The 26,169-nt window shown below is 50.5% G+C and overlaps 1 protein-coding gene and 1 long non-coding RNA gene across 8 annotated transcripts in view; one reads left to right on the top strand and one right to left on the bottom strand.

Annotated features, from left to right (window-relative positions):
- CARMIL1 (capping protein regulator and myosin 1 linker 1) overlaps positions 1-26,169 on the bottom strand; it is a 308,332-nt gene that overhangs the window by 182,003 nt on the left and 100,160 nt on the right. For all 7 annotated transcript variants that reach the window (XM_053223218.1, XM_053223219.1, XM_053223222.1 and 4 more), the window contains exons 3-4: positions 13,596-13,646; positions 8,349-8,408 (exon numbers count right to left, since the gene is read on the bottom strand). In XM_053223218.1, coding sequence (XP_053079193.1) covers positions 8,349-8,408; positions 13,596-13,646 — 111 coding nt within the window. The remainder of the gene's footprint in view (positions 1-8,348; positions 8,409-13,595; positions 13,647-26,169) is intronic.
- Positions 11,268-26,169, top strand: part of LOC113593969 (uncharacterized) — a 38,792-nt gene continuing 23,890 nt past the window's right edge. Inside the window, exons 1-3 of the long non-coding RNA XR_008298784.1 lie at positions 11,268-11,372; positions 12,227-12,490; positions 24,978-25,268. This is a non-coding gene — a long non-coding RNA (uncharacterized LOC113593969). The remainder of the gene's footprint in view (positions 11,373-12,226; positions 12,491-24,977; positions 25,269-26,169) is intronic.

Below are 26,169 nucleotides of genomic sequence, written 5' to 3'. Positions count from 1 at the left end.
TGATTTCAGCTCAGGTCAAGGTGAGATCGAGCCCCGCGTTTTGAGCGAGAGAAAGAAAGCATGAGTGGGGGAGGGACAGAGAGGAAGAGAGAGATAATCCCAAGCAGCCTCTGTGCTCTCGCACAGAGCCCGATGCGGAGCTTGAACCCATGAACCGTAAGATCGTGACCTGAGCCGAAACCAGGAGTCAGACGCTTAACCAACTGAGCCACCCAGGCATCCCAAATAAATAAGCTTTTAAAAAAATAAAGGAAAAGTAGTGCAATTTGTGTGTCCAAATGCTGAGATCAAAGAGAAAGACTAAGTGTCCTGAGACCTTCAAATGTCACTTTTCCACAAGCACCCCAGAGGAATCTGTCAATACGTACCGCCTCCGTGGCAGTGAGTTGGCTCCCCACATAAAAAAACAAACCAACCTTTTTTATCCTAATTTTCATGCATCGGTCTTCTAGAAGGTGACCCAAGGAAGATTTCTCCCCAAAAGGGCGGCCAGCTTTGCTGTCCCTGCCGGGTACTTATTGTTCAGCCCCAGGATACCTCAAGGAAGCATCTGAAGCAAACTGCTTTGTGCAGTTAGGCTCAGATGTCCCACGTGCACGTATCTGTGCGTACCCGTGGTTTACAAAGCCAGACACCCTGGGACGCAGCCGCGGGGTCCATGCTCTGCAGCCCACCCCCAACACCCCACCACCGTGGGTAATGAGATTTTCCACGACATGGCGTTTCTGCTTTCTTCCCATCTAGTGCAGCCATTCAGTGCACAGTTCGGGGGTGAGCAATCAGGAATTAGCGTCTTCTAACTCCGCTTACTCTTAACGCCTAATTATCCTTAATTGCACGGGACTGAACAGAATGACAGGGAAGAAAAGAAGGTGACAGGTCTGGAGGGGAAGAAAGGAGGCCTTCACATCCACCCCGATATAAAAGCTGTGCACGGCCCTGCGTAATAGGTCGCCACCTTTGGATCATATAAAGACTGACACAGAGGGACAGAGGTGATGCTAACACAGCCAATCGTTTCACCAGGACAAAGGACTCCCTTTCAAATACCTCTGTTCCTCCGATTTCGATTTCGGCTGCGGAAAAAAAAAATCAAGCCTTTGAAACAGTTCTGGCTTAGATACCCAGAAGGACATAATCCACGACCTCCAATGCATGTTTAAGATAATGATGTAACTGCTAGTATCTTACTTGGGAGAAGTTTCCAACCCCACCCACCTCCTTTTTTAAGTAGAACAACCTGGATAAATCTGAAGCACTTTTTTTTTTTGAGAGAGGGAGGGAGTGGGGGGGAGAGAGAGAGAGAGAAAGCGCACAGGGGAGGGGCAGAGAGAGAGGGGGGCACAAAGGATCTGAAGCAGGCTCCACGCTGGCAGCACAGAGCCTGATACGGGGCTCGAACTCATGAATTGCGAGATCATGACCTGAGCCAGAGCCAGAAGCTTAACTGACTGTGTCACCCAGACGCCCCAACCTCAAGCACTTTTTCATAAAAGCCAGCCAACGCATCTGTGAAGAGTTCTTCGTTCTTCTAACAGAAACAGCCATGAGTGGTTTGCCAAAATCATCCTATGACACAGCAAACAATTAACTTTACAATTTTTTAAAAATCCTAAGTGTTTCAGTCATACAACAACTAGTCCCCAGATTCCATACCTATGAAGCTACCTAACTGCGGGTCTCAATGTATTGACCACGAACAGAAAACAGAATTTCAACAAAACTTAAACACAGAGAAAGTGCTCCGGCAACGAGATGGGGAAAACGGGATAAAAGTCTCACATATCTTCACAAAGGCCAGGAAGAGAACAGCAAATGTCACATTTCAGTCCCCCAGTAACACGCACTCCCCCTGTAACACGCGCTCTGCCTCACTCACACACGATGAAATGTGAACGTCCGGGCATTTAATCTGAATTGACAAACTATAACTAAATAATGATAAAAAGCTAACCAATCCCGGGGCGCCTGGGTGGCTCAGCCGGTTAAGCGTCCAACTTCGGCCCGGGTCACGATCTCGCGGTCCGTGAGTTCGAGCCCCGCGTCGGGCTCTGGGCTGATGGCTCGGAGCCTGGAGCCTGCTTCAGATTCTGTGTCTCCCTCTCTCTCTCTGCCCCTCCCCTGTTCATGCTCTGTCTCTCTCTGTCTCAAAAATAAATAAACGTTAAAAAACAATGTTTTTAAAAAGCTAACCAATCCCAAAGAACGTTAAAAAGAATGGAAAAAAAAAGAGAAAAAAGAAAAGCTCATCCTAACCCAGGGTACGGTGTGAGTGCCACATCCAGTTGTAAAACCTACGGTTTTACATTACAGAGCACTAGAGAAACCAGACGTTGAGGTTCCTGAGGTGACACAGGGTACATCTTTCATCCTCTGCGACACAAGGCAATCAAATGTCCACCCCTGATACCCTGAGTCCCAATAGTCGTGTTTGCGTGCGTGTGTGTGTGTGTGCATATGTGTGCATAAGTGTGTGCATAAGTGTGTGCATGTGTGTGCATAAGTGTGTGCATGTGTGTATAAGCGTGTGTCTGTGCACGAGTGTGTGCATAAGTGCATAAGTGTGCATAAGTGTGTGAATGCACATGTATGTGTGCATGTGTACATTAAGTGCATGCATATGTGTATACGTGCATAAGTGTGTGCGGGTGCACTGCATAAGCGTGTGCACACGTGTGTGCACGCACAAGTGTGTGAGTACACATGTGCGTGTGTGAGTATACATGTGGGCACATGTGTGTGCACATGGATACGGGTGCGTGTGTGCATGTGCATGCACGCATGTGTACACAGAGGAGCATGACAGGGAGAGAGGTAATGCTGGAGGCATCAGTATTTACATCTCAAAAGAACCACAGAAATTTCCGAAAGCTGAGATTCTGAGGACCGGCAAGCATCATGAGCCCCTCGGTTCCGCTATGCTGTCGTCTGCAAGGCCCACACGGAACAGGAGCTAGGCGGCAGGGCTCCTCCGGGGGCACTCGCAGTGACAACAGCTCCACGGGCCCGAGGTGACCACTGTCTACTCCGTGCCTCTTTGAATGCCAGACACACTGGAGGGAAGCGACTTCCTGCGTCCCCAGGCCAGACCAGTGCTGGCAGCTGCACAGGGAAATCGGCCTTGCTGTATCCACATCCTTTCTCATAATTAAGTCCCACAGTCACATCATACTCTGAATATGACCTTGGCATTAACATTTCAGTCAATGCCCTTCTGCTCCCATCAGAACCCCGACACCATAAACATAAACATCCCTGAATTAGGACCGTCAGGAAGGCCCTGCTTATGTCATCATTCGTGAGCAATCGTTCACTCCTGCATATGGCTGCCATTTGGGCAAACATATGGTGCTGTAATTCTTCTTCCCAACTCCAGTTTCTAGAGAATGCTAAACACACAGGATAACACGCTGCTCTCAGATGAACCATGGAAAAGTTCCAAGGATTTGTATGTAATCTCGATCAACGTAAAGTGACAATTCTGACCATTTTTTCTAGGAGTTGTTGTCAATAACTACACACACATGCGTGGGCGCACGCAAACACGCATGCGTTTTCTTTATAGTTTTAAAAACTAAAGCAAAAAGTAGAACGAAGGAAACAATAAAGATCAGAGTAGGCATCGATGAAATAGGAAACAAACTCAATAGAGAAAATCAACAAAACCAAAAGCAAGTTCTTTGAGAAGATCTATAGAATTGATAAACCTCTAGCCAGGGAGCCAGGGGTCAGAAGGGAGGGAGGAGAATCAAACGGTCAACAGGAACGATATTCCACGATATTCCACGGATACTGACAGCATAACAAGGGGATACTACGAACAGACAACGGAGATGAAATGGATACATTTCTTAGAAGAGTCAAACCACCACAGCTCCCTTAAGAAGAAACATATGAATGCATCTGTATCTATTAAAGAAACAGAATTTGTAGTTAAAAAAACTTCCCCAAGGAAAAAACTCCAGGTTCGGATAACATCACTAGTACTTTCAGCCAAACATTTAAAGAGTTGGTTATTCTCGATTTTTCTAAAAGTCCAAAGAGAAGGGACTAGTTCTGAGTCCATGATCACTCTGATACAGAAAGCAGACAAAAACTTGGTTTTAAAAAGAGAAAACTACAGTCACTGTCATTAACATAGATGCAAAGATTCCTTGCAAAATTTTAATAAATAGAACCCATCAAAATACAAAATGGATGATACACCATCACCAAGTAGGGTTAATCCCAGGAATGAAAGGTTGAATGAATATCCGGAAAATCAATCAATATAATTCACCACATAAACAAACTAAAAAGAAAAAGAAAAACACAATCATAGAGAAGAAAAACATTTTTTTTGACAAAACACAAGACTAATTTCTGATAAAAACCCTCGGCCACCTCGGGGTCACCTGGGTGGCTCGGTTAAGCCATCTGACTTCAGCCGGAGTCATGATCTCACAGTCCGTGGGTTCGAGCCCCACGTCAGGCTCTGTGCTGACAGCTCGGAGCCTGGAGTCTGCTTCTGATTCTGTGTCTCCCTCTCTCTGTCCCTCCCCCACACACTCTGCGTCTGTCTGTCTCTCTCTCAAAAGTAAATAAACATTAAAAAAAAAAAACTTGAAAAAAAAAGGAAAAAGAAAGTCTCAGCCACCTTGGAACAGAAGAGAAACTTCTCAACCAGAAAAAGGGCATCTATGAAAAACCTACAGCTAACAACACACTTAGTGGAAGAAGGACACTTTCCCTCCAAGGTTGGGAAGAGAACAAGGATGTCTGATCCCAGCACTTGTGCTCAGCACTGATCTGGAGGTATCAGCGGGGCCAGTTAGCAGGGGCCGAGATTTTATTTTACTCCGCCTGGAACCCAGTAAGTTAGCCTGCTGCTATTTGGTGAACGTCAGCAGGAGACAGGAAACCTCTGGGTGAGACAGAAGCGACTTTCTTATTCACGGCATAGCACACGGCGTGAGTCCCACGTGCGCACAGATTCTCCCTGACCCCAAAGCCCCACAGGGTGACACAGAGGGTTCAGGGAGATGCCCGCACACACACAGCGATGCTTACAGGGAAGGAACCTCTGAACTTGGGTAACCTACGCTTCTCAGAGTGAACAGTAAGCGAGCCTGCTGTTTGTCCATAAGGGAAACATGCCACCATGTCACACGGGTGCTTGCAGGGGACACAGTCCTGAGAAGCAGCCCGGGTGGAGAGCAAGTCACAGCAACGAATCCCCGGCATACCCAGCGAGACGGGCTGGAGCGCAAGAGACCCACAAGGAAGGCCTCCCAACAGCAGTAAGGCAAGAAAAAGAAAGAAAAGGCATCGATACTGCAAGAGGAAGACGCGAAATTGTCTTTATTCTCAAACAACACCATCATCTATGGGGAAAATGATCAAACCCATTTTTAAGAGCTACTAGAATGGAGGTGCCTGGGTGGCTCAGTCGGTTAAGCATCCGACTCTTGATCTCAGCTCAGGTCTTGATCTCAAAAGCCCCACACTGGGCTCTGTGCTGGGCATAGAGCCTACTTAAAAAAAACCCAAAGCTACTAGAGCCAATAGGTGAGTGCAAAAAGGTGGCAGGATATAAGATCGTGGTATGTCTATACACTGGCAAGAAGCAATTAGGAACCAGAATTTTTTTTTTGAACGTTTTATTCATTTTTGAGAGAGAGACAGAGCATGAACGGGGGAAGGGCAGAGAGAGAGGGAGACACAGAATCGGAAGCAGGCTCCAGGCTCCGAGCCGTCAGCCCAGAGCCCGACGCAGGGCTCGAACTCACGGACCGCGAGATCGTGACCTGACCCGAAGTCGGCCGCCCAACCGACTGAGCCACCCGGGCGCCCCAAGGAACCAGAATTTAAAACAGTACTATTTATAATAGCATCAAAAAATACAAAATACTTGCGAATAAATCTGACAAAAGATGTGTAAGACCTGTAACACTGAAATCTATGTAAAACACTGTTGATGGAAATTAAAGATGACCTAAATACGTGTAGAAATACATAGTTTTCTTGGGTCAGGGACTCTGTACTGTTAAGATGTCAATTCTCCCAAACTTGATTATAATATCAATCAACATCTCAGCAGCCTTTTCTGTAGAAAGTGAGCTGAGTCTCAAATTCACAGGGAATTGCAAAGGACCCAGAATCACTACACAACTTTGATAAAGAAGAACCATCTTGGAGGACTGACACCCTCTGAGCGAGTCTTATTATAGAGCTATAGTAATCAAGACCGTGTGGCAGTGGCACAAAGACAGACCAACAGACCAGAGGGGAGGGATTCAGAGTCCAGAAACAGACCAACACTTACATGAACAACAAAAGTGAAAGCCAGTTCAGTGCAGAAATAATGGTCTTTCAGACAAGCGAATATCCTACAGGTAGGATGAAAGAAAGGAAAGAAGGAAGGAAGGAAGGAAGAGAGGAAGGGAGGAAGGAAAGAAAGAAGGAATGAAGGAGAAAGAAAGAAAGAAAGAAAGAAAGAAAGAAAGAAAGAAAGAAAGAAAGAAAGAAAGAAAGAAGGAAGGAAGGAAGGAAGGAAGGAAGGAAGGAAGAAAAAGAAAGAGAAAAAAAGAGAAAGCAAGAAGGAAAGAAAGAAAAGAAGGAAGGAAGGAAGGGAAGAAGGAAGGAAGGAAGGGAGGGAGGAAGGGAGGAAGGAAGGAAGGAGAAAGAAAGGAAGGAAGGAGAAAGAAAGAAAGAAAGAAAGAAAGAGAAAAAAAGAAAAAGAAAGCAAGCAAGAAAGAAAAAGAAATAAAGGTCGGTCTATATGTTGCTTTATATACAGAAACCATCTCAAAGTAGACCATAGACCTAAATGTATAACATAAAGCTATAACACTTCCAAAAAACATGGAACATTCTGTGACCTCGGTTTGATCAAAGACTTATTCAACAACACCAGCACAATCCATAAAAGAGAACACTGGCAAATTGGGCGTCATCAAAATTTAAAACTTGTGCCCTTTGAAAAGTACTGCAGAGAAAATGAAACGCCAGCGCTCAGACTAAGAAAAAATATGTATAAATCAGGTATCTGATAAGGGATGTGTATTCAGAATGCAGAAAAGGAATCTTCATCAGAAAACAAACAACTCAATTCTAAAAGATGGCCAAACATTTAAACGGACACTGGGACAGGGAGACAGATGATGGGCAAACGGGCAGATCAAAAGATGTTCAGTATCTGTAGGCGTTAGAAAAACGTAAGTTAAAACTACGATCGGAAAGCACCATGTACTTTCCGGAATGGTGAAAATGAAACACACGGGCCGTGCCAGGGCCAGGAGGGGGTGGAGGGGCTGGAAGCCCCGCGCTCTGTCGGTGACACTGTCAAATGGTGCAGCCACCTTGGGAAACAGTTCAGCAGCTTCTTAGAAAGGGAAACAGGCACCCAGCCTCCAGTTCGGCTGCCCCGTTCCTAAGTACCCACCCGGGGGAAAGGAAAAGCCTATGCCCAATCAGAGCTGTACGCATAGGGGTTCGTGGCAGCTTGACTTGGCCAATGACGTCAACAACCCAACTGTCCGTCACCGGGAGAACGGGGACAGGGCTGCAATACAGCCACACAACGGAACACACTGCAACAATACAAAGGAAGTACGGAGACACGCAACAAAGTATAATCCATCCCCAAATAATTATACAGGCAGAGAGAAGGTGGTCAATGAAGAGTACACACACTAGGATGCCATTCAGACAAAGTGTTAGAAAATGCGAACTCTTCTCCGGCGGCAAGGGGCAGGCGCCCGCAGTGGGGGGCGGGGGGCAGGAGTGAGTGTTTACGGGGGGAGGGTACGAGGAGCCCACGGGGTAAGGACTAAGTCGGCTGTCTTGATTGTGGTTAACGGGTTCCTGGGTACACATACGTCAGAACTTACCAAATCGTACACTTCAGTTCCCTGCTTATTACTTACTATAGCGCGACAAAGCTGGTTTTAAAAACCTACATTTTATTAGGACCCCAAGAATTCCTAGATCGCTATATTCCCAGAAAGACCTCAGACAGTGCCATATAAGAGCTGTGGGATTTTAACACTAAACCGTGTCGTACAGAATCTCTAAGAACAGTACTCTGACATTTCCACCGTCAGCTCACATAAAAGCTAATTAGTTCTTCTCAGACCGAGTTACAAAGAAAGCGTTTTCTTTACCAGAACAAAATCCCAGACCCTCCCCACACGGCCCCCTGTGCGATCTCTCGTTCAGAAACTTCCATTTTCCCCCGTCTTGTTTTTCTACATCATCTCAAGAGAATCTCAACACCGGAACCAAAACAGGGGGTTCCCGGTTTCGGGAACTCGAGACAGGTCACCGCCGTGCAGTCACGGCGACCAGGGAGCCGTTGTGGCACTCACCTGAGCGGGCCTGCCACAGCTGACACCATGAATCTCCAAGTAGCTGAAGGTTAACTCGAGCTGCAATTGAAATAAAGACCCGTAATGAATGAGGGGTGCAAAACCTATAATTCAAAGTAAAAATGCTCCAATTAGAAAGTCCAAGAACAAAACAAGGCACTGGACATCTTGTGAAGGCAGGCTGGTTTCAGATCTCCATTTATGAATTAAGACATGACCTTGGGGCACCTGGGTGGCTCAATGAGCGAAGCGTCCGACTCTCGGTTTCAGCTCAGGTCATGATCTCACAGCTCGTGGGATCAAGCCCCACGTCGGGCTCTGTGCTGACAGCGCAAAGCCTGCTTGGGATTCTTTCTCTCTCTTTCTATCCCCACCTTCCCTCACTCGTGGTCTTTCTCTCTCTCACTCTCTCAAAATAAATAAACTTAAAAAAAACAAACAAAAAAAGATATGACCTTGATTTATCCTAATTCAGAATAAGTACCGGTCACTTTACTGAAAGGCTGAAAGGAAGGTCCAAGTCTGACTTTAAATTTCATCCAGGGACAAAGTCAAGGGGAAGTTCTCACACTTGCACTCCAGCATTTCTTCACTGAGAAATGAACATATAAAGCGAGCCATCTACACATACACTTTTCTCCTAGTTCAAAATTTTGCTTCCCAAAGTCCCATCGAGATAAAGACGATGTTGGTTTTCTTTTCCTTCTAAACCCTTTGCCCTCTGGGTTATACTCCCTCTACCGTCTCTCATAGAAATTCATATTTTGAACGGACTTAGAAAAACACAGTATGTAGGAATTTTAAACCATGGTTCAATGAAACACACAGAGTTGAGTCAAAATCTACGTCTCTCTGTGTGCAGATAAACAATTATTTATTTCCTTCCCAAGTAACAGGTGACCCTTTCTCTCTTCTCCTGTAATCAGCATTTCTTTTTTCTTCAATATATCTCCAGTCCCACATTTTTCCTATTTTTCCTGGACAACAGGAAAAATCTCTCCCCCCGTTTTGCAGCCTTCCATCTGACTACAGCAGTCGCACGGCACCCGATGACAGGACTGCATTAGGTCCATTTGCTTGACCTCTTCCCCTTAAAACCAGAAATGCCAGGGGGGAAGCATCCACCCATAATCAAGCCCACAAGACCCTGAGTTCTGCCCCCTGGTGCCGTACTGTACCTCATTGCATCTGGCAGGATGAACCTGAGAACACAGAACCCCTGAATCTCCCGTTAAATCTCTTGATGTACGGTGTTGAGGACCAGAGGTAGAAAAGTTACTCTTTCATTATTCACTCAGTCAACCAACAGACGTGAATGGAAGACCTGCTATGTGCCAGGATTGGAACTGGAAAGAGGAACAAGACATTTCTCTTGTCCTCCAAGAGTCAAATGCAGCATTGGAGGCACATTTTAAACATTCTATTCAGAGGGCACCTGGGTGGCTCAGTCAGTTGAGCATCCAAGTCAATTTCGGCTCAGGTCATGATCTCGCGGTTCGTGAGATCGAGCCCTGAGTTGGGCTCTGTGCTGACAGCATGGAGCCTGCTTAAGATTCTCTCTCCCTCTCTCTCTCTGTTGCACGTGTGCACCTACACTTCCCCTCCCTAAAATACCCACATACACACGTTCTATTCGAGTACAAATCTTCTTACCTATAATTATCAGGATCGATACTTGGTTGGGTTTTGAAAAGTCATTTCAAGCAGGGAATGATTTTCTAAAAAGTACACACACCTACCTTCAGTTATTTCAAATTAAAACTTATAAACATCCTCTCACTTCCTAGCCTTCGATACAACGTTCAAGTTTCTTCTTGGGGTAAAGCCCACTGGCTGGTGCTATAATGGCATTTCCTCTGGGGGCCACACCCTTAAATGTAGGGTACCCAACGTCCAATTCAAGTCTCAGTCAGTTAAGCGTCCAACTTGGGCTCAGGTCATGAGCTCACGATTCATGGGTTCGAGCCCCACGCCTGGCTCTGGGCTGACAGTGCAGAGCCCGCTTCAGATTCTTTCTCCCTCTCTCTCTGCCCTCCCCGACTCACACTTTCTCTCCCTTCCAAAATAAAAGAGTAAATAATTTAAAAATAAATAAATTAATTTAATTTAATTTAAAAATGGCGAGAGAATTTGAAGACACTGGCAAAGCAATTTGAAGGCATAAATTTGCTGAATTGTTATCTGCTCCCCATCACCCCAGCCTTTAACCATTGTCTGGTCCTTACCAAGACCCTAATTTTTTTTAATAATTCACCTTTATCAATACACAGATGCTCTCTCCTTTTGCAGCCTTTTTCATTACTATGTGAAATACCTTTAATTAAATAAACTTACTATGGTAACCCTAAGTAAGAATAGGTTTAGAAGCAAACCACCTCGGCTCGGTGGGAGCCTGGCACCCTGGCGTCTCCTCCAGCTGGAGGGAGCAGGTGTGAACAGGTGCACTCTCTCACAAGCCAGCAGACATAAAGTGCAGCTGGCCTCGGTCGGCACCACCTGGGATGGCCCGGGCAGCTTTGATCAGCTCGGCCGAGTGACGTCAATTGAGATGTTCCCGCCGCCCCAAAGGACTGTCACCAGGAGAAGCTACATGTCAGGGAGCCAGGAAAGCATGGAGATGGTTCAGCGAAGCCCGGAGGAATGACTTCAAGGGTGTCAAGCAAAGAAGGGGCAAAACGGGGACTCCCGGCCAAAGAAAAAGGATTTGCAAGGGCACGGAGGCACGCGAAGAGCGAGGACAAGGCGGAAACCACAAGGAGAGACTGTAGGGTCCCCAATCCGTATGTGAGCACAAGCTGCGTCCAGGATTCGGCAAGCGTCCCACCAGCGACACCTAGCAGTGAGGACGCCGTGTCTAGGACGTACTGGGAGACGCAACAAGGCTCAGATCACTGTCTCCAAGCTGGTCCTCACAGCGTGTGCCTCACCTCGCCCACCCCACCCAGCCCACCCGGAACAGTGTGAGGAATGGCACCCAGCAGCGGGCGGGAGGAGCCAGGACGCGTGTGAGACAGAACCACCCAGGTTAGCCCCTGGGTAGACAGGAGGAAGGAGTTGGCATGGCCTATCAGCAGCCTCCACCACTCACCTCCCCCAGCCCCAGAGCAAGTCCCCTCCCACAGCCAATAAGCAAACTTACAAGTGATCACGTGACCACGCGACTGTCCTGTAGGACCGCCCCCCACTCCATGGGCAGCAGCTCAAGCCACACCCACACACCTTTCCCACCTGTTGCCTTCCCCCCCTGCTCCCCAAAGCCCTCCCCCAAATACCCCGGCTCCCCAAAGCCCTCCTCCCCACAGCCTGCTCCCCAAAGCCCTCCTCCAACTACCCCCACTCCCCAAAGCCTCTATGCCCCGCTCCCCAAAGCACTCCAGTCCACGCCCCTGCTCCCCAAAGCCCTCCTCCAACCACCCCCACTCCCCAAAGCACTCCCCCCCAAACCCCTATACCCCAAAACAGCCCCACAGCCCTGCCCCCCAAAGCACTGTGCTCTTCCGTACCGCTAAACACTGACCAGGAGACCCCTTCATCTGCCTGGTTCACGTGGGGCAATCCTTCAACCCAGCTTCTCTGAGGGTCTGTCCCCGATCTGACAATGACCCAACTCCCATCCCCGAAAGCAGAGCTGGGGCTATCTCGGGTGACAGCAAAGTTTTATTTCTTCATTGAGGTACCTGCTTTGTGATTCATTTCTCTTTTGTCCATTTGACTGCTTATGTGGTACATTTCACAGAAAGACAAAAGAAAACAAATGTCTGATCGGCCCCCAGAGAGAAGAGATCTATGTCATGACCAGTACCTATTATGCAGCACTGTTCTGAATGTAATTATTTCCCCAGAAAGTTAATGTCACTGACATAGGTTTTGCTTCTCAGCCCAGGCCACTTACTGGGGCACCAGAAACCAGCCTTGTCTAAGGGGGAGTCCTGAACACACACCACTTTGGACGAAAAACTGCTTTTCTGTATTTGTGATGCGGACAATATCAGACATCAGAACCAACGTCCGGACCACCCCGGTCCGGCCAACTTGGAGCACGAGGGACATCACAGGACGAACCAGACCTTCACTCGGGGCAGAGCAAGGAGGGGGTAGTGTGGGATCAGCCGGCAAAAGAGAGTCAGGTGACCTCCCAGGAGGTAAGACACTTTTCTGCATCACAAGGGTGAACGTTTTATTCAGGGGCCTCCTACTCAACAGGCTACTTGACTATTTCTCAAGCTCATCAAATTTCCTTCTGCAATTAATTTTTCACCAGTGGGATAACGGCTCATTCGCTTCCTTACGGCCTGGCCTGCCTTCGGGTGTCTTAACGTATGGGTAACAGTCCAACACTGTGCACATAACAATTGGTTTCATTTGTAACACATCATAAACATACAGATGCACTTCACGTTACCAAAAGGGGTGGGGACCAGTGGTCTCATTCCTCAGGGAAACTTCGTGAAATTTAGCGTCTGTGTAATCAGAAAGGAAAAGGGCAGGGGCGCCTGGGTGGCTCAGCCGGTTAAGCATCCGACTTCAGCTCAGGTCATGATCTTGCAGTTCACGAGCTCGAGCCCCATGTCGGGCTCTGTGCTGCCAGCTGGGAGCCTGGAGCCTGCTTCGGATTCTGCGTCTCCCTCTCTCTTTGCTCCTCCCCCACTCATGTTCTGTCTCTTTCTCGCTCTCAAAAGTAAATAAAGGAAACGGGCAGCAGGTACCCGAAGGCCTGCACGGGCACACAGCGGGACGGTGTCTTGGCAAAATGAAACGGATCCTTTACAGAACAAAGTGGTGTCGCATTGCTTTGCAGGGGGGACCAGAGTGCACGCAGAAGGGCGGAGGCGGCGACGCTTCTGGGAACGCACTAGTGACGACGGGCACTTCCCACACGTCAAAGCCTAGGAAAATCTGCCATCACAGGACCGAAGGAAGTGAGAGCCGGACTGGAGGGCAGTGTAAACCAGGCCCCGGGAGAGAGAAAAACTGACCGAGGCCACAAGCCTCAGGGCTGCGGAGCACAAAATGTGTTACCACTTTTCTCGGAATGCTTTCGCACAAGAGGAGGGGAAACGATGGAGTAGAAATTGTCATCGCAACGCTCGGGTGCTTTCTGGGGAGAAGGAAGGGAAATACGGGTATGCTAAGAACACTCTGGACACTGCCTAAGTTGTGTCCACTGAAGAGGGAGTGTGTGTGTGTGTGTGTGTGTGTGTGTGTGTGTGTGTGTGTGTGCGCTGGAGGAGATGCATCACCACTTACCTTGGTGGGGATTCGTGCCGTCACGAGGAAGGCTCGGCATGACGTAAGCACCTGCAGAATAGGAAGACAGCATCAGTATAAGTACCACCAAGTGGGACTGATGGGTTTGGGCTTTACCCACAGGACAGAATGGCACAGGAGCCTCGAGAGGCCACGGGGCTGGGTTCCCGGCCTGTAAGAAGAATCGGTGAATCAGGACAGCCTCCTAGCCACGTAGAACTCGTTTTCCTCAAGAGTCACCGCGTGAAGGTCCAAACTGAACAAATCACTTGTGAAATCTCAAGATGAGCAGTCCAATCAACAGCCCAAGGGACCAAGAGATTACTTCTGCTGAGTGAGCGCGACAGGTCTCTGGGATGTTAAGATACAGAGACCCTGCATACAGTTGTGAGCCCCGCCACCCCCCCCCCATATCAGCAGCAGACTGAATGAAGAAGCCTAGGGCTCTCTGACACCTTCCTCACCACCGTCACCCACATTTGCCCGCTTCCACTCCCTGTGCACGAGCGGAGAACATTCACACAGTGCACAGACAGCGTATCAGGGGATGCTTCCAAGGTGTCCCCAGCTGTGCTTCTCAGCTGGGCCTCCCCCAGTCCTCGAGAGAACATTTATGGAGGTTTCGATTCCAATACTCCACTAAGAACATCTACGCAGTCCATAGGGCCCCACGTGTTTCTAGGACCTCTCTTAGCCAGCAGAAGCCCTTGTGAATACAAAGAGGTTGGAAATGGTTTGAACTCATCCCCGGAGCAGGGATCCCAGTCCACAACCGCCAAGGTCGGAATATGGTGCCACTCTGCAGCTTGGAGGTCCGGGCAGGCCCCAGGGCCTTTGCACTGAAGAAAGGAGTCTCCAGTACTTAAGTTCTGATGGGAGGACTGGCTTCTTCATTTCTCAAAGAACTTGCTCATCGCTAAATTTATTATTTACAACACAGCCCACACATTTCTCTCTTCCAGGGGGTCTTGTAGGAGCAATCCCCGGTCTCTTCAAGAATCTTCGGCCCACAAAATTCTCTGCACAGGGCCAGATCACAGAGCTCACGTGCCAGAAAGGACTCAGCATCACCTGGTCAGTGACCTGAAACCCCGCTGCGTACCACCATCTCAGCTTCTAATCTGAGAGCAGGTTCCACAGAAACTCGTCTTTGCTAGGTTCACGCCAGAGCTGGAGACGGAAGCTGGAGCTCCAGACTCCCAATCTAGAATCTTTTCAGACGAGCAAGAAGCTCAATGGCACAAGCCCCAGACAGCAACGTGCAGCCTTTTCAGTATTTCGATAAATGTATCAAGCTCTGTGAACGTTCCTTCCAACAGACGTTGGTCCCACAACACCCAGGATCACATCAGAAGCACAGGAGCAACCACGGCCAATACTGCCGGGTACGCTGTTCTAACAGGCTTGTGGGTCCCATCTGCTTGAGTCCTCTCAGCACCCTAAGAGCTAGACTGGACACCGTTATCACCCCCATTTTAAGAAGAGGAGACTAAGACGCACAGAGATGATGGAACTCGCCCGGGTGACCCAGCAAGCGGGTGGCCAAGCTGAGACTTGAACCTAGCATGCTCTGGGTCCAGAGACCGGGCTGCTAATTCCTTACGCGGACTCTCGAAATTCCAGAACCCACTTCCAGGTGGTCCTCACCCATGCAAACACAGATGAGCCACAGAGCTTTAAAACCGGAAGGAAGCAGAGAGGTAAAAGCATCATCAACAGGATGAGGGATGTTGGAGGTGCTGAGGAAAAGAGCCAGTCCCTACTGGTCTGCCTGCCTGTCCGTGCGTCTGTCTTCTAGGTGCCTCCCTGATCCCATCTGTGCAGACTGATCCCATCTCAGTCTGTCTGCGTCCCTCCCCTCCCCTCACTCCTCACTGGGCCGTGGCTGCCACTGTCCCCAGCACACTCCCCTCCCCCCTTTCTCACCCTCTCCTCCTCCTCCAGCACCCGCCCCTGCCTCAACTCCGCCCTCACTTCCCGGGGCTTCCCAGATGCTAATCTGCTAATCTGTGAGCCTGCAATTTATTCATGCCTACTGCCAAACAGCAGACGCCAACCACGGAAGGAACACCGCATTCTGGAAGGATAGTTCATCTGTAACACAGTCACAGAGAAACTTGCACAGAACACAAATAAAGGTGACAAGGCACCTTTGACATGGCGAAACAAGGAACACATGGGTAATTACAAGGCCCCCTGTGGGGATCTAATCCAGAAGTCTCAGAGACTGGTCTCCCACAAGCATCCCAACCACTGATGTGAGCACGAGGTGCGGGCCGGCCTTCCGCCCTTCTGTAAGTGTTGTACTTTGGGGACTAAAGTCTCCCACAAGCAGCCAAGGCATCACATGACCTGCCTGCCCTCTCCTGACCAGCCCCTTCCTGATCAGTCAGCACAGGGCGCTTCTAGGGGCCACTGGGAGAGAATTAACTGGGTCACTACTTTGTAAGTTTATTTATTTATTTTGAGAGAGAGAGAGAAAGCACGCATGGGGAAGGGGCAGAGAGAGAGGGTCCCAAGCAGTCTCCACACTGTCAGTGCAGAGCCCAACATGGGGCTTGAACCCACAAACCATGAGATCATGACCTGAGCCGAAATCAAGAGTCGGACGCTCAACCGACTGAGCCACCCGGGTGGCCCGGGGTCAGTACATTTCTTTACAAGAGAGGGGGAAAAACTCAGAATGTTCATGTGCATCCACCTTTTGAATGACGAGCAATCAATCTCTTGGCCACAGGTAGACATACGAGGTTCTCACGATCACTTCAGCCTCCCCTCAGGCAACAACCCCGTTCGCGATCTGCGGTCCTATGTGCCAACTCGCCTTCTTGAAAAATAGTTTCTGAGTACACAGTGTCCTCCGGAATTTGGACACAGCCCAAAAGAAGTTGTTTGAAAAGAGACGCATCCACGTGGGAGCCCAGGCTTTGAAGGAAGCAGCTTTGTGCCGGCTGGTCCCCATTTCTGGTGGTCACCTAGGGTCTCCGGAGGCATGAGGACCCGTCTTAGAAAGTTTGGGAGGGGAGGGGATGGAGTGGGTGAAATCCTCCAAAGCTGACCCTGCCTCTCCCGAGACTCTGCCCACTTGTAAGCACAAGAGTGTAGCAGTCATTTGAAGCAAGAGTGAAAAACCACAAGCCACTGCTCCTCCCAGAATCGTGCCTCTTGCTCCGTTGGCGCAAACTGGGCCAGTAAATGGGGCTACGCTCATGCTGGAATCCCCAAAGAACTCGGTCTCCAAGCTTTCCTACTTGGCTCCAAGAGGGTCCTGGGGCGTGCGGCCTTGGAGGTCTTACGGGCACACATACGGCTTCTAGCAGCTGAGGGGCGATCACACAGGAAACCCCCCCTTCGATTTATCCTATAATAAGCACCACCTCGGTGCTGAGGTCACAAGCATCTTGCTCGCAGGGTTACCAAACCTTCCCATTTGCCCAGGACGTTTCTGGGCTTAAGCACGGACAATCCCAGGGTCCCAGAAACCCAGGACTCCTGCTCACCCTCCTTGCAGGGGTTTGGAATCAGGAAGGCAGATTTAAAGTCTGGCTACACGACTCACTAGCTGCCTAACCCTGACAGAGTCAGTCAACTGCCCGATGCCTCAGTTTCCCCCTCTGTAAAACAAGAAGAATATTCCTCTGCAGGACAAATACTGTCGTTTTAAAGTAAGATGCAAGTGTAGATAAAGCCCGAGCCCAGCACCGAGGAGGTCTCGGTCAAATACCAGCTCTTCTATCGTTACAGCAGGTGGGAACGCGTCTTCAATTTAGGTGCCCAAATTAGGACTAAGCAGTCACACTTACTGATTTTCAAATGATAGCTTCTGGCATCAGAAGGAGCCCACCAAGGTTCCGAGACACCGTCTAGGCTGAAATTTTCAGTTCAGTATATTTTCTCGCAAATTAAAAAAAAAAAAAAAAAAAGCGAGGGGGTGGGGGGATCCAAAGAAGCATTTGTGCTTCACCGAGGAACCTCAGTCACTAAGGGCAAGCTATTACCGCCGCCCCCCTCCTCTGGGAGGCCCATTCTTCCACAGAGGTCTTAGCATGCAAACCACATTTTCAACCTCCATAATGCATTTCCTCTCCCTTTCATTGAAATGCAGGCAGCAGCCTGGTTCCCTCTGAGGCTTCTGGGTTCAACTTTTAACTTCAACATTTCACTTGGAAACACTTATAAAACTCCTCCCCACCGCGGAGACTCACAGCTTAGCAGAGAAGCCTAAATTTTCTTACGGAAATGATATATAATGAGGTCGACTACAGAACCCTCTCACTGCTTGCAATGCACGCTTATTAAAAACTGAAATAAATACCCGTTTCACCCTCTTTAATAACTCCATTTGCCTACAGCCTACCGCTGCACAGGCAATCCATAAACCCATCCCTCCTCAATCCACTCTCTCGTGCAGATTACCAAGAATGCCCGTCCTTTAAGATTGGGCTCCACATGGCATTCAAAAAATGGTCTCGTACCCCCAGAGTACTCTCTAATTTGCAAGCAAATGAAATGATGAAGGCCATTTAATACATTTACCCTCTTCCAGGGGCTCCAAGTGAATCACAGACAAGACCTCATTCATCCAAGATACACACTTCAGGGAGAAAGAGGGGCAGGTGGCAAGGACCATCATCACCACTGTGGAGGTGCTGAGAGTCTTGTGAAAGATCGCCCAGAAAGTTGAGCTAGAATAAAAAGTCTCTCCCGGCCCCGAGCCTCTTAACGTCCACTGTGCACAGACATGGGGCCCGTCACCCTCCCTGGCCAAAGCAAGAGGACACTTCACCCAAAAGGAATACAAACAATACATCCTTTTCATGCAACTTCTGGCCCCAAATCCCTTATAAAACTGGATCGCCATACTTTCCAGTATCTATCTCTCTCTGTCATTAGTAGATGTTCCCTGACAAGGCAGTAGAGTCTAGTGTGGGATCTGAAAACTACAGCCTGTGGGCCAAATCCAGCACCCTACCCATTTTTATGAATAAAGCTTTATTGGGACACAGCCACACCATTTATTTAACGTATTGTCTCTGGCTGCTTTCACGCTACAAAGGCAGAGCTGAATACAAGCAACAGAGATTTTTACGGCACACAATACCTAAAATACTTACTATCTGATCCTATACGGAAAACGTTTGCCAACCCCTGGCCTCGCGGTTTAAAGGAGAAACTCTGGGGCCGGGTTGTGTGCATTTCAGTCCAAGCTTCACTACTTACTATCTGTGTGACTTAGGCAAATGACTTCACCTTCTCCGTGGCTCAGTTTCCTCTTCTGCAAAATGGGGGCAGCGATCGTACCGACACCCACGAAGCCGTGAGGGTTAAACGGGCTCATCATTTAGCGCTCAGAGGAGTACTAGCAGATGTAAGAGCTACAATAGCATGATATTATTTGTATGTCGACATTATGATGAAACTACAAATGCCCATGACAGTATTAAACTAAGACAGTTATCCACACTTAGCCTGGATTTAGCTCAAGTAGCCGAGCGACCTAACAGAACAAGTCACGATCTTCGCGGACGTAAACGTACCCGAACCGAGAACAAGGGCATTGGAACAGGTCCCCGTGTCACCTTCCTATCTCAGGGTCCATGACTGAGGCTGCTGCTCCAGGACCCCACTCCTCTTTGGTCTGTGTAGACGACCAGGAATGCCAAGTCCCCACTAAATGTTTGCAAGGAAGAATGAGTTCCTTCTTGGGGCCCCACTCGCTGGAATGACAGATGTTCCGTCAACAGGGGAGCAAGGCTTTTGTTCTCTAACACCTGTGCAAACCCATTTCTTTGTCACCTGGTTATCTGTGCCATTGTGCAGAAAAGGAGTGTTTTCACGCAGCTCGTAAGACAATCGCTTCCTTCCCTCTGCCGCCCCACGACCGCAAGCTGTAGGGCATTATCAAAGCATAAAAGAAAACAGAGTTAATGCTTCCCCACAGATGAACATGTGGCTGCTTCAAAACATCAATTCTCTTTAATGTCACTCCCTATCACATCTTCTTCTCAAAGCGCCGGCTGACACAATCCTCTGGAATGGGCCACACTGATTCTGTGAGGACACATTTTTCAAGGCGGAATGATCCCTAGAAAAGGGGCCACCTCCTCGGCTATGAGTAAGAGTCTGATACCCCTCAGGGTGCCGGGGGGCTCGTGTCAGGCCCTGGGGTGTGGAGGGGTCCCGCCCAGAGCTCTCGGCCCCCGGTGGGCGGTGAACTGGGGGCTCCCAGGTCTCCCTGTGGCATGTGCACTTAGGAAGGGATCAGCCACCGGTGTCCCCGCTATGTGCTAGAGGAACTCACCAACGGTAAAGTCACAGTCGTGCGAGGAGCACAGAAAACCTGCCAGGTGGAGGTAAAGGCCATATGAACCCAATGAATTCACAAAACTTCTCCTGCTTCCCCAGTACAGGCCCAGCCAGCCTCTCCTTGACCATGAGAGTCACTAGAACCCAAGTGTAGCTAAAAGTCACAGAGCTACAAGAGTGCTGGGGAAGGATGCATCCAATTCCTTTATTTTACAGAAGGGGAAGCAGACCAGGAAGGGTTAAATGACTGAATGATCCATCAGCATCCAGGAGAGTTCCTCTGTGTTCCAAGCGACAGAATGTTAAGCACAAATATAGTTTTTAACGGATAGCTCTCATAATCCGCCCCCCCAAAAAAATAAACCTCCCAAAAAATACAGTAAAGCAAGAAAACACCCAGAGCTCAAGAGGGACAGAAAGCAGACGGTCCCTCTGGCTGCCCTTACCGGGTGGATGGACTTTTCTTCCATGTGTGACCCCTCTCAAAATTCAAACCCCAGGGATGGGGACCTCCCAGGCATGGCATCCAACCGAGACCACAAAGAGTCACTTGAAAGAAAAGACCAGGGACAAAGAGTGCTGGATCCAGAGGCAGTGAGCCCGGGCGTGAATTCCCACTAGACCTCTTCCTACCAGCTGTGTGACCTTCGGCAGGTTACTTACCTCTCTCTGCCCCTCCTCTGCGCACGCTTTCTCTCTCTCTCAAAATAAATAAACATTAACAAAAAATTAAGACCTAAGAGACAGGCACAAAGTTGGTAGAGACGAAGCCAAGCCCAGCTGTCCTGCTAGGAAGAGCCAAGCCCAGATGGGCATCCCCTGGGCTCAGCTTCCTTCACAACACCTCACACTCCAGGAAGCAGAGCCAGCCCAGGGGAGAGCACCCCCCAGGGTAACTGCAGCCTCCCAGGGAATTAGAAGAGAATTTGCATTCCTGCATGGAAACCTGATACAGAGGAGGAATGGACTTGGGACCGGGCCACTGTGAATTCACTTGAACGCTCTCCCACTTACCAATTACCAATCCCTCCGAACCTTATTCTTCTAACCTGTAAAATGGGTAGAGCACCGCGTCTGCAGGAGAATCGTGAGGCCTCCAAAGTAGTTGTGAAACGCCAGCACTCTCTTAGACACGCTTAACCTCCTTCACACCTGAGGCCAATGCCTGGCCCAAACTCTCCACGCCCCCCTCCTGCACGCCTGTCCCCGGGGGTCACTCACGCACCCATTCGCGTCAGGGCACTGGGCTCCGGAGAGGGAGCGCCCACGTGGAGTCCGCACCCCAGGCGCCCAGAACAGCTCGCGGAGAGTAAGCGTTAGCGAGCATCGCCGTCACGCGTCCTGAGTGACTCAGGTGGCCCTCTCGTTCCTTGACCTTCCGGTCTGCTCAGTCACTCCCAGGCCACGGTACCCGTTGCTTAAAGCTGTGCTACCTCCGGATTTCTAATTCGGGCCGCCCTCTAGAACGACAACCTTCCAGCTTCTCCTCAAAGTGCGACCCGAGGGGCCCAGGGCCTGGCATCACACGGGAGCTTGTTCAAAGGCAGAGACTGAGGTCCCCGTCCCACGCTCACTGCATCGCATCTGCATTTACTAAGATTCCCCGGGTGACTCCTGTGCACATTACAGCTCGCCAAGCACCCGTATCTCTCCCCCCACCCAGCTACCCCACTAGATTCCTAACCCCGGCCTGCGGGGCCCCTGAGCATCCCACAGCCTCTCTTCCCGTCAGCCCCGGCCTCTTGACCCCACTGAAACCGCACTGAAACCCTTGCGCCACCGCCCACACCTTCCTGGTGCCTTCATTCCGCCCACAGAGACCTCAACTCTGGACGAACCCCCCGGCGGCTGGTCCCGCGTGCCGAGGTGGCCGCCGAGCGCAGCTGGAGAAGCCACCCAGTCCGCACGGTGACCCCACTTCCTGCAGCTGTGGACACGCTGTGCCTCTGGCTCCACTGGGAAAACAGAACTGATCAGACGGCATCGCCGAGGACATCCCACTGCAAACCTACACGCCAGCACCTGCCTGCCCTCCTCCTCGGCCTCTGAAGAGCCGGAAGGAAAGCCCCATCCCTCCACCGGGGCTCCCGACGACCCCCCACTGACCTGTGCTGGGACCTGCCCGTGCCTAACGTCCACGGACAGGGCGCGCAGCTGGCTCAGTCCATTAGGCCTCCAACTTCGGCTCAGGTCACCATCTCACGATTCGTGGGTTCGAGCCCCGCGTGGGGCTCTGGGCTGACAGCTCAGAGCCTGGAGCCTGCCTCGGATTCTGGGTCTCCCTCTCTCTCTGCCCCTCCCCTGCTCGTGCTCTGTCTCTCCGTCTCTCAAAAACAAATGAACGTTAAAAAAACTTTAAAGCCCACAGACAGAAGTATGTAGAGTGAGAAGGAGACCGTGGACCCTACACCCCTCGGCTAACTCCCTCCCTCTGCTGAGCCCAACTTCTCAGTCAAGGGTCTGCACCCGATGTCTTCCTCTTCCGGCCCCCAAGTCCCCTCCCCTGCTGTTCAAACTGGGCTTCTGTCCCCAGAGCCCCACGGGAACTGCTCCTGCTGAGGTCCTGACACCTGTCTGTGCGACACCAGTCTGCAGCAACACCCAGCATATGGTCTCCAGCATGTGCTCACTAGATTACTCCTCAGCACGGGCACAGCCTGATGCCTGGGCTTCTCTTTACCCCTCTCAGGTCATGGCCAGCTGTGTGCCCGCTCCCGCTGCCTGCCTCCCGTGGTCTCCCACGACCACGCTCATCCCCGGCCGCACCACACCCGGACCTCTCTGGGGTCAGATCTACCCATCACGCCCCACCTGGATGCCCCTCCGACCGTAGAGCTCAGCACATCCTCCCCTACACTTGTGGTCTTCCTTCCAGGATCTGCTCCCCGTCCGGCAGTCTGCATGCAGGGGTGCACCCGGCCAGCCACAGTTCCCCAGCCGGAGCCCCCGGCATCGCCGCCTTTCGTCCCTACTCATCCTTCGCCCAGTTCAATGCCGTCCAAACGTCCCGTAACCCGTTCACTTCTGTCCATCTCCGCCGCGCGGGCTCTGCTCAGGCCGCCAGCATCGTGCTCCTGTTCCAGGAGCACCGGCCTCCTAACACTCTCGCCCCAGCCACTGCCTGTGTGGGTCCTGGATGCTCAGGGACCCATGTGTTACCGTATCCCCTCTCTGGGTGGCCCTGCAGGAAGACGCTCGTCCCTGCCTCCACCTGGGCGTCACCTGACTGCCTCTGCTCCCCATCTAGCCACGCTGGCCTTCCACTGGCCTCCCAAGGGGGCGGTCCCACTACCCCCCTGCTCCAGATGCTCCTGCCCCGACCCCCTCCTTTCTCTACCTCCACCTTGTTCACACCTACTCACCCTTCGGATCCCAACCCTTTAAAGGACTTCCCGAAGGAAGTTCATTCTACCCTCAGAAAGGTCTCCCTGTCATATGCTCTCACAGCGGTGCCACATTTCATACCAACACCTGTCACAGCTTTAATTATTGCTCAGATTACACACTCTTGGGGCACCCGGGTGGCTCAGTCGGTCGGGCGTCCGACTTCGGCTCAGGTCATGATCTTATACTTCCTGGGTTCGAGCCCAGCGTCGGGCTCTGTGCTGACGGCTCAGAGCCTAGAACTTGCTTCAGATTCCTCATCTCCCTCTCTCTCTGCCCTTCCCCTGCTCACACGCTGTCTCTCCCTGTCTCAAAAATAAATAAATGTTAAAAAAAAAATTCAAATTACACACTCTCACCAGCCCCACCAGAGTGTGAGGGGCCTGGGAGCAGGGACCACATCTGTCCTATTCACAGCCACATTTCCCAGTGCCTGGCGCAAAGCAGGGGTTCAAGTATCTGCTGAGTAATGACGGCAGGAAGCACAGCCCTCCCCCACCCCCTCTCCGGATGGGAAAATTCAGGAGTTTAGGAGGCAAAAGGCTGCTGCTACAGCCTATAAAACTGGTTCTAAAAATTCACGTGTGCCTCTTTATTCCTGCGCCCGGCCACGTAACTGACACATCCTTCCCGTTGAACCGTCACATCCTGGAAGGAAAGTACCTGAAAACCTGTTGTCTGAAGCTCACCTCGACCCATTTCAAACACATCTGCTAGTTCATTCCCAACTTACCTGTCAAAACAAAGACAAGCAAGAAGAGAGAAGCTCGCAGTGGAACAGTTTAGAAGCGCCGACATCCTGCCTCCCGCCTACTGTGTTCAAAGAACTTCTTCACTCGGTAATTCGCCGCAGACAGTGGGTTCCAGATCTGATAACCACCCCCTCCCCCCGGCAGGCTGGGAGTGTCAGCACCTCCAGCAACGGAGGCAGGGTAAGCAAACTCCGCTTTCATAAATGATTTCAGCTCTCTCATGGCTTTCTGGATCTTGAGTCTGCCCTTGATTGGATGCCAACAAGGCAACACTAAACCAAACAATTTAGAAAGAGTGGGTCGGGGGACTGTTGAGGCAGACTTTGTACAAAACACAGAAGTAACCTCATGTTATTATTTTAGTGACAATTAATAGAAAATTTAAACATAAGGGAACCTATCTTCTAAAGCAAAGGCATAGAGGGGCGCCTGGGTGGCTCCGTCGGTTAAGCGACTGACTTCGGTTCAGGTCACGATGTCGCAGTCTGTGAGTTCAAGCCCCACGCTGGGCTCTGTGCTGACAGCTCGGAGCCTGGAGCCTGCTTCCGATTCTGTGTCTCCCTCTCTCTCACTCCCACTCACGCTCTCTCTCTCTCAAAAGTAAATAAAAAATTTAAAAATTTAAAAAAAAATAATAGAGGCACCTGGGTGGCTCAGTTGGTTCAGTGTCCAACTCCTGATTTCAGCTCAGGTCATGATCTCACAGATCGTGACTTCGAGCCCCTCGACAGGCTCTATGTTGACAATATGGAGCCTGCTTGAGATTCTCTCTCTCCCTCTCTCTCTCTCTTTCTCTGTCTCTCTCTCTGTCTCAAAATAAATAAACACTAAAAAAAAAAACCCCAGGCATAATAAAAGGTCAAGTCAAAGAGAGGAAACTTTTTCCTTCTTTAAACAAAAAAAAAAAAAAATAGCTTGTTTTTCTTTCTTGAAATTTCAGATCAAATGAGATTTGCTTTTGGAGAAGTACAGGCTCAGCGGACACAGAGGCATCACTCATCTGTGAAAGAACTCCACGCAGCATTTTGCCAAACAGCTCAGAGTTTCAGGATAAAGCGAAACCCCGGGGACGGAGCCTTTCCAGCCAAAATCAGCTCTGGCACAAAAGCAGGAAGTGAGAGGTCCACGTGCTCGGGCACAAACACCTGCTACCCGGCCACCACTTCCACAGCAAGTCCAGGCTCTGTGAGCAGCGCTGCGGCCCCCGGGCCTCGGGGAGGACGAGCAAACCGTAAGTGCCCCCCAGCCTCACTGCTCCCGGCCATTCCCGAGCTCTCCCCCGACCCCCCTGTGCCAGGAACAGGTAGGGCGCCCCAGTCTGGCATCACCACTTGGCGGCGTGGGGAAGGGCCTCCCCGTCTTATTTCCAAAACTCATCAACTCCCCCCCACCCTCAAGGCAGCAAACCACGGTCAAGCCCCACGCACGTGGCCCCTGCCACCTTAGAACAAACACAGAGCAGCGGCAGCCCGGCCCCAAACCCAGGGCGTCCTCTTCTGCCTCGTGCCAGGGGGCTGGTGTGCCCGCACGGGGCTGGCTGCTCTGTGGACGGGCCCACCACTGTCCCAGTCCCTCGTCCTCCCCCTCCCCCCAGTGGTCCACGTCCGGCCCCTGGGGCCCCGGTTCAAACGCGCCCCCCGTGCAGCCCCTCAAGAGCGGGAAGGAGGGGGACAGATGCACTTTTAGAGCAAGCCAGAAAGCCGAGCCTGAAACCAGAGTAAGCCCAGGGAGGAAGGGGTGAGGCAGGCTCACGCTGCAAGATGCGTGTTTGGGTTTCTCTTGCGAAACGAATTTCCATTATGTTAGCACTCCTCGCTTCCAGAAAACAGAATTCTCTTGTAAATGCACCATCCGATCCCATTCTGTGTGTGTCTGTGTGTAGCATTTATCATAATTATCGTTAACTACTGGAGTATTTTTTTCACTCATTCCTGAAACAATTGTCGAGTGCCTACCTTGTGCGAGACGCCAAGATCAAAAAGGCAGAAAGCCCTGCCTTCAAGCAGCTTCTATTGCACTGAGAGGGAGCAGACTATACAGAAATAAATGCGTAAAACATAGGGACAGAACGCCAGATGACGATAAGCATTATGGAGAAAAAGACAGTCAGGAAAGGGAACAGAGATTGCCGT

This window comes from Acinonyx jubatus, chromosome B2, assembly GCF_027475565.1.
Source record: "Acinonyx jubatus isolate Ajub_Pintada_27869175 chromosome B2, VMU_Ajub_asm_v1.0, whole genome shotgun sequence".
Classification (NCBI taxonomy): Eukaryota; Metazoa; Chordata; class Mammalia; order Carnivora; family Felidae; genus Acinonyx; species Acinonyx jubatus.
The sequence above is the reverse complement of the archived record's forward strand: the minus strand, read 5'-3'. Positions and strand labels throughout refer to the sequence as shown.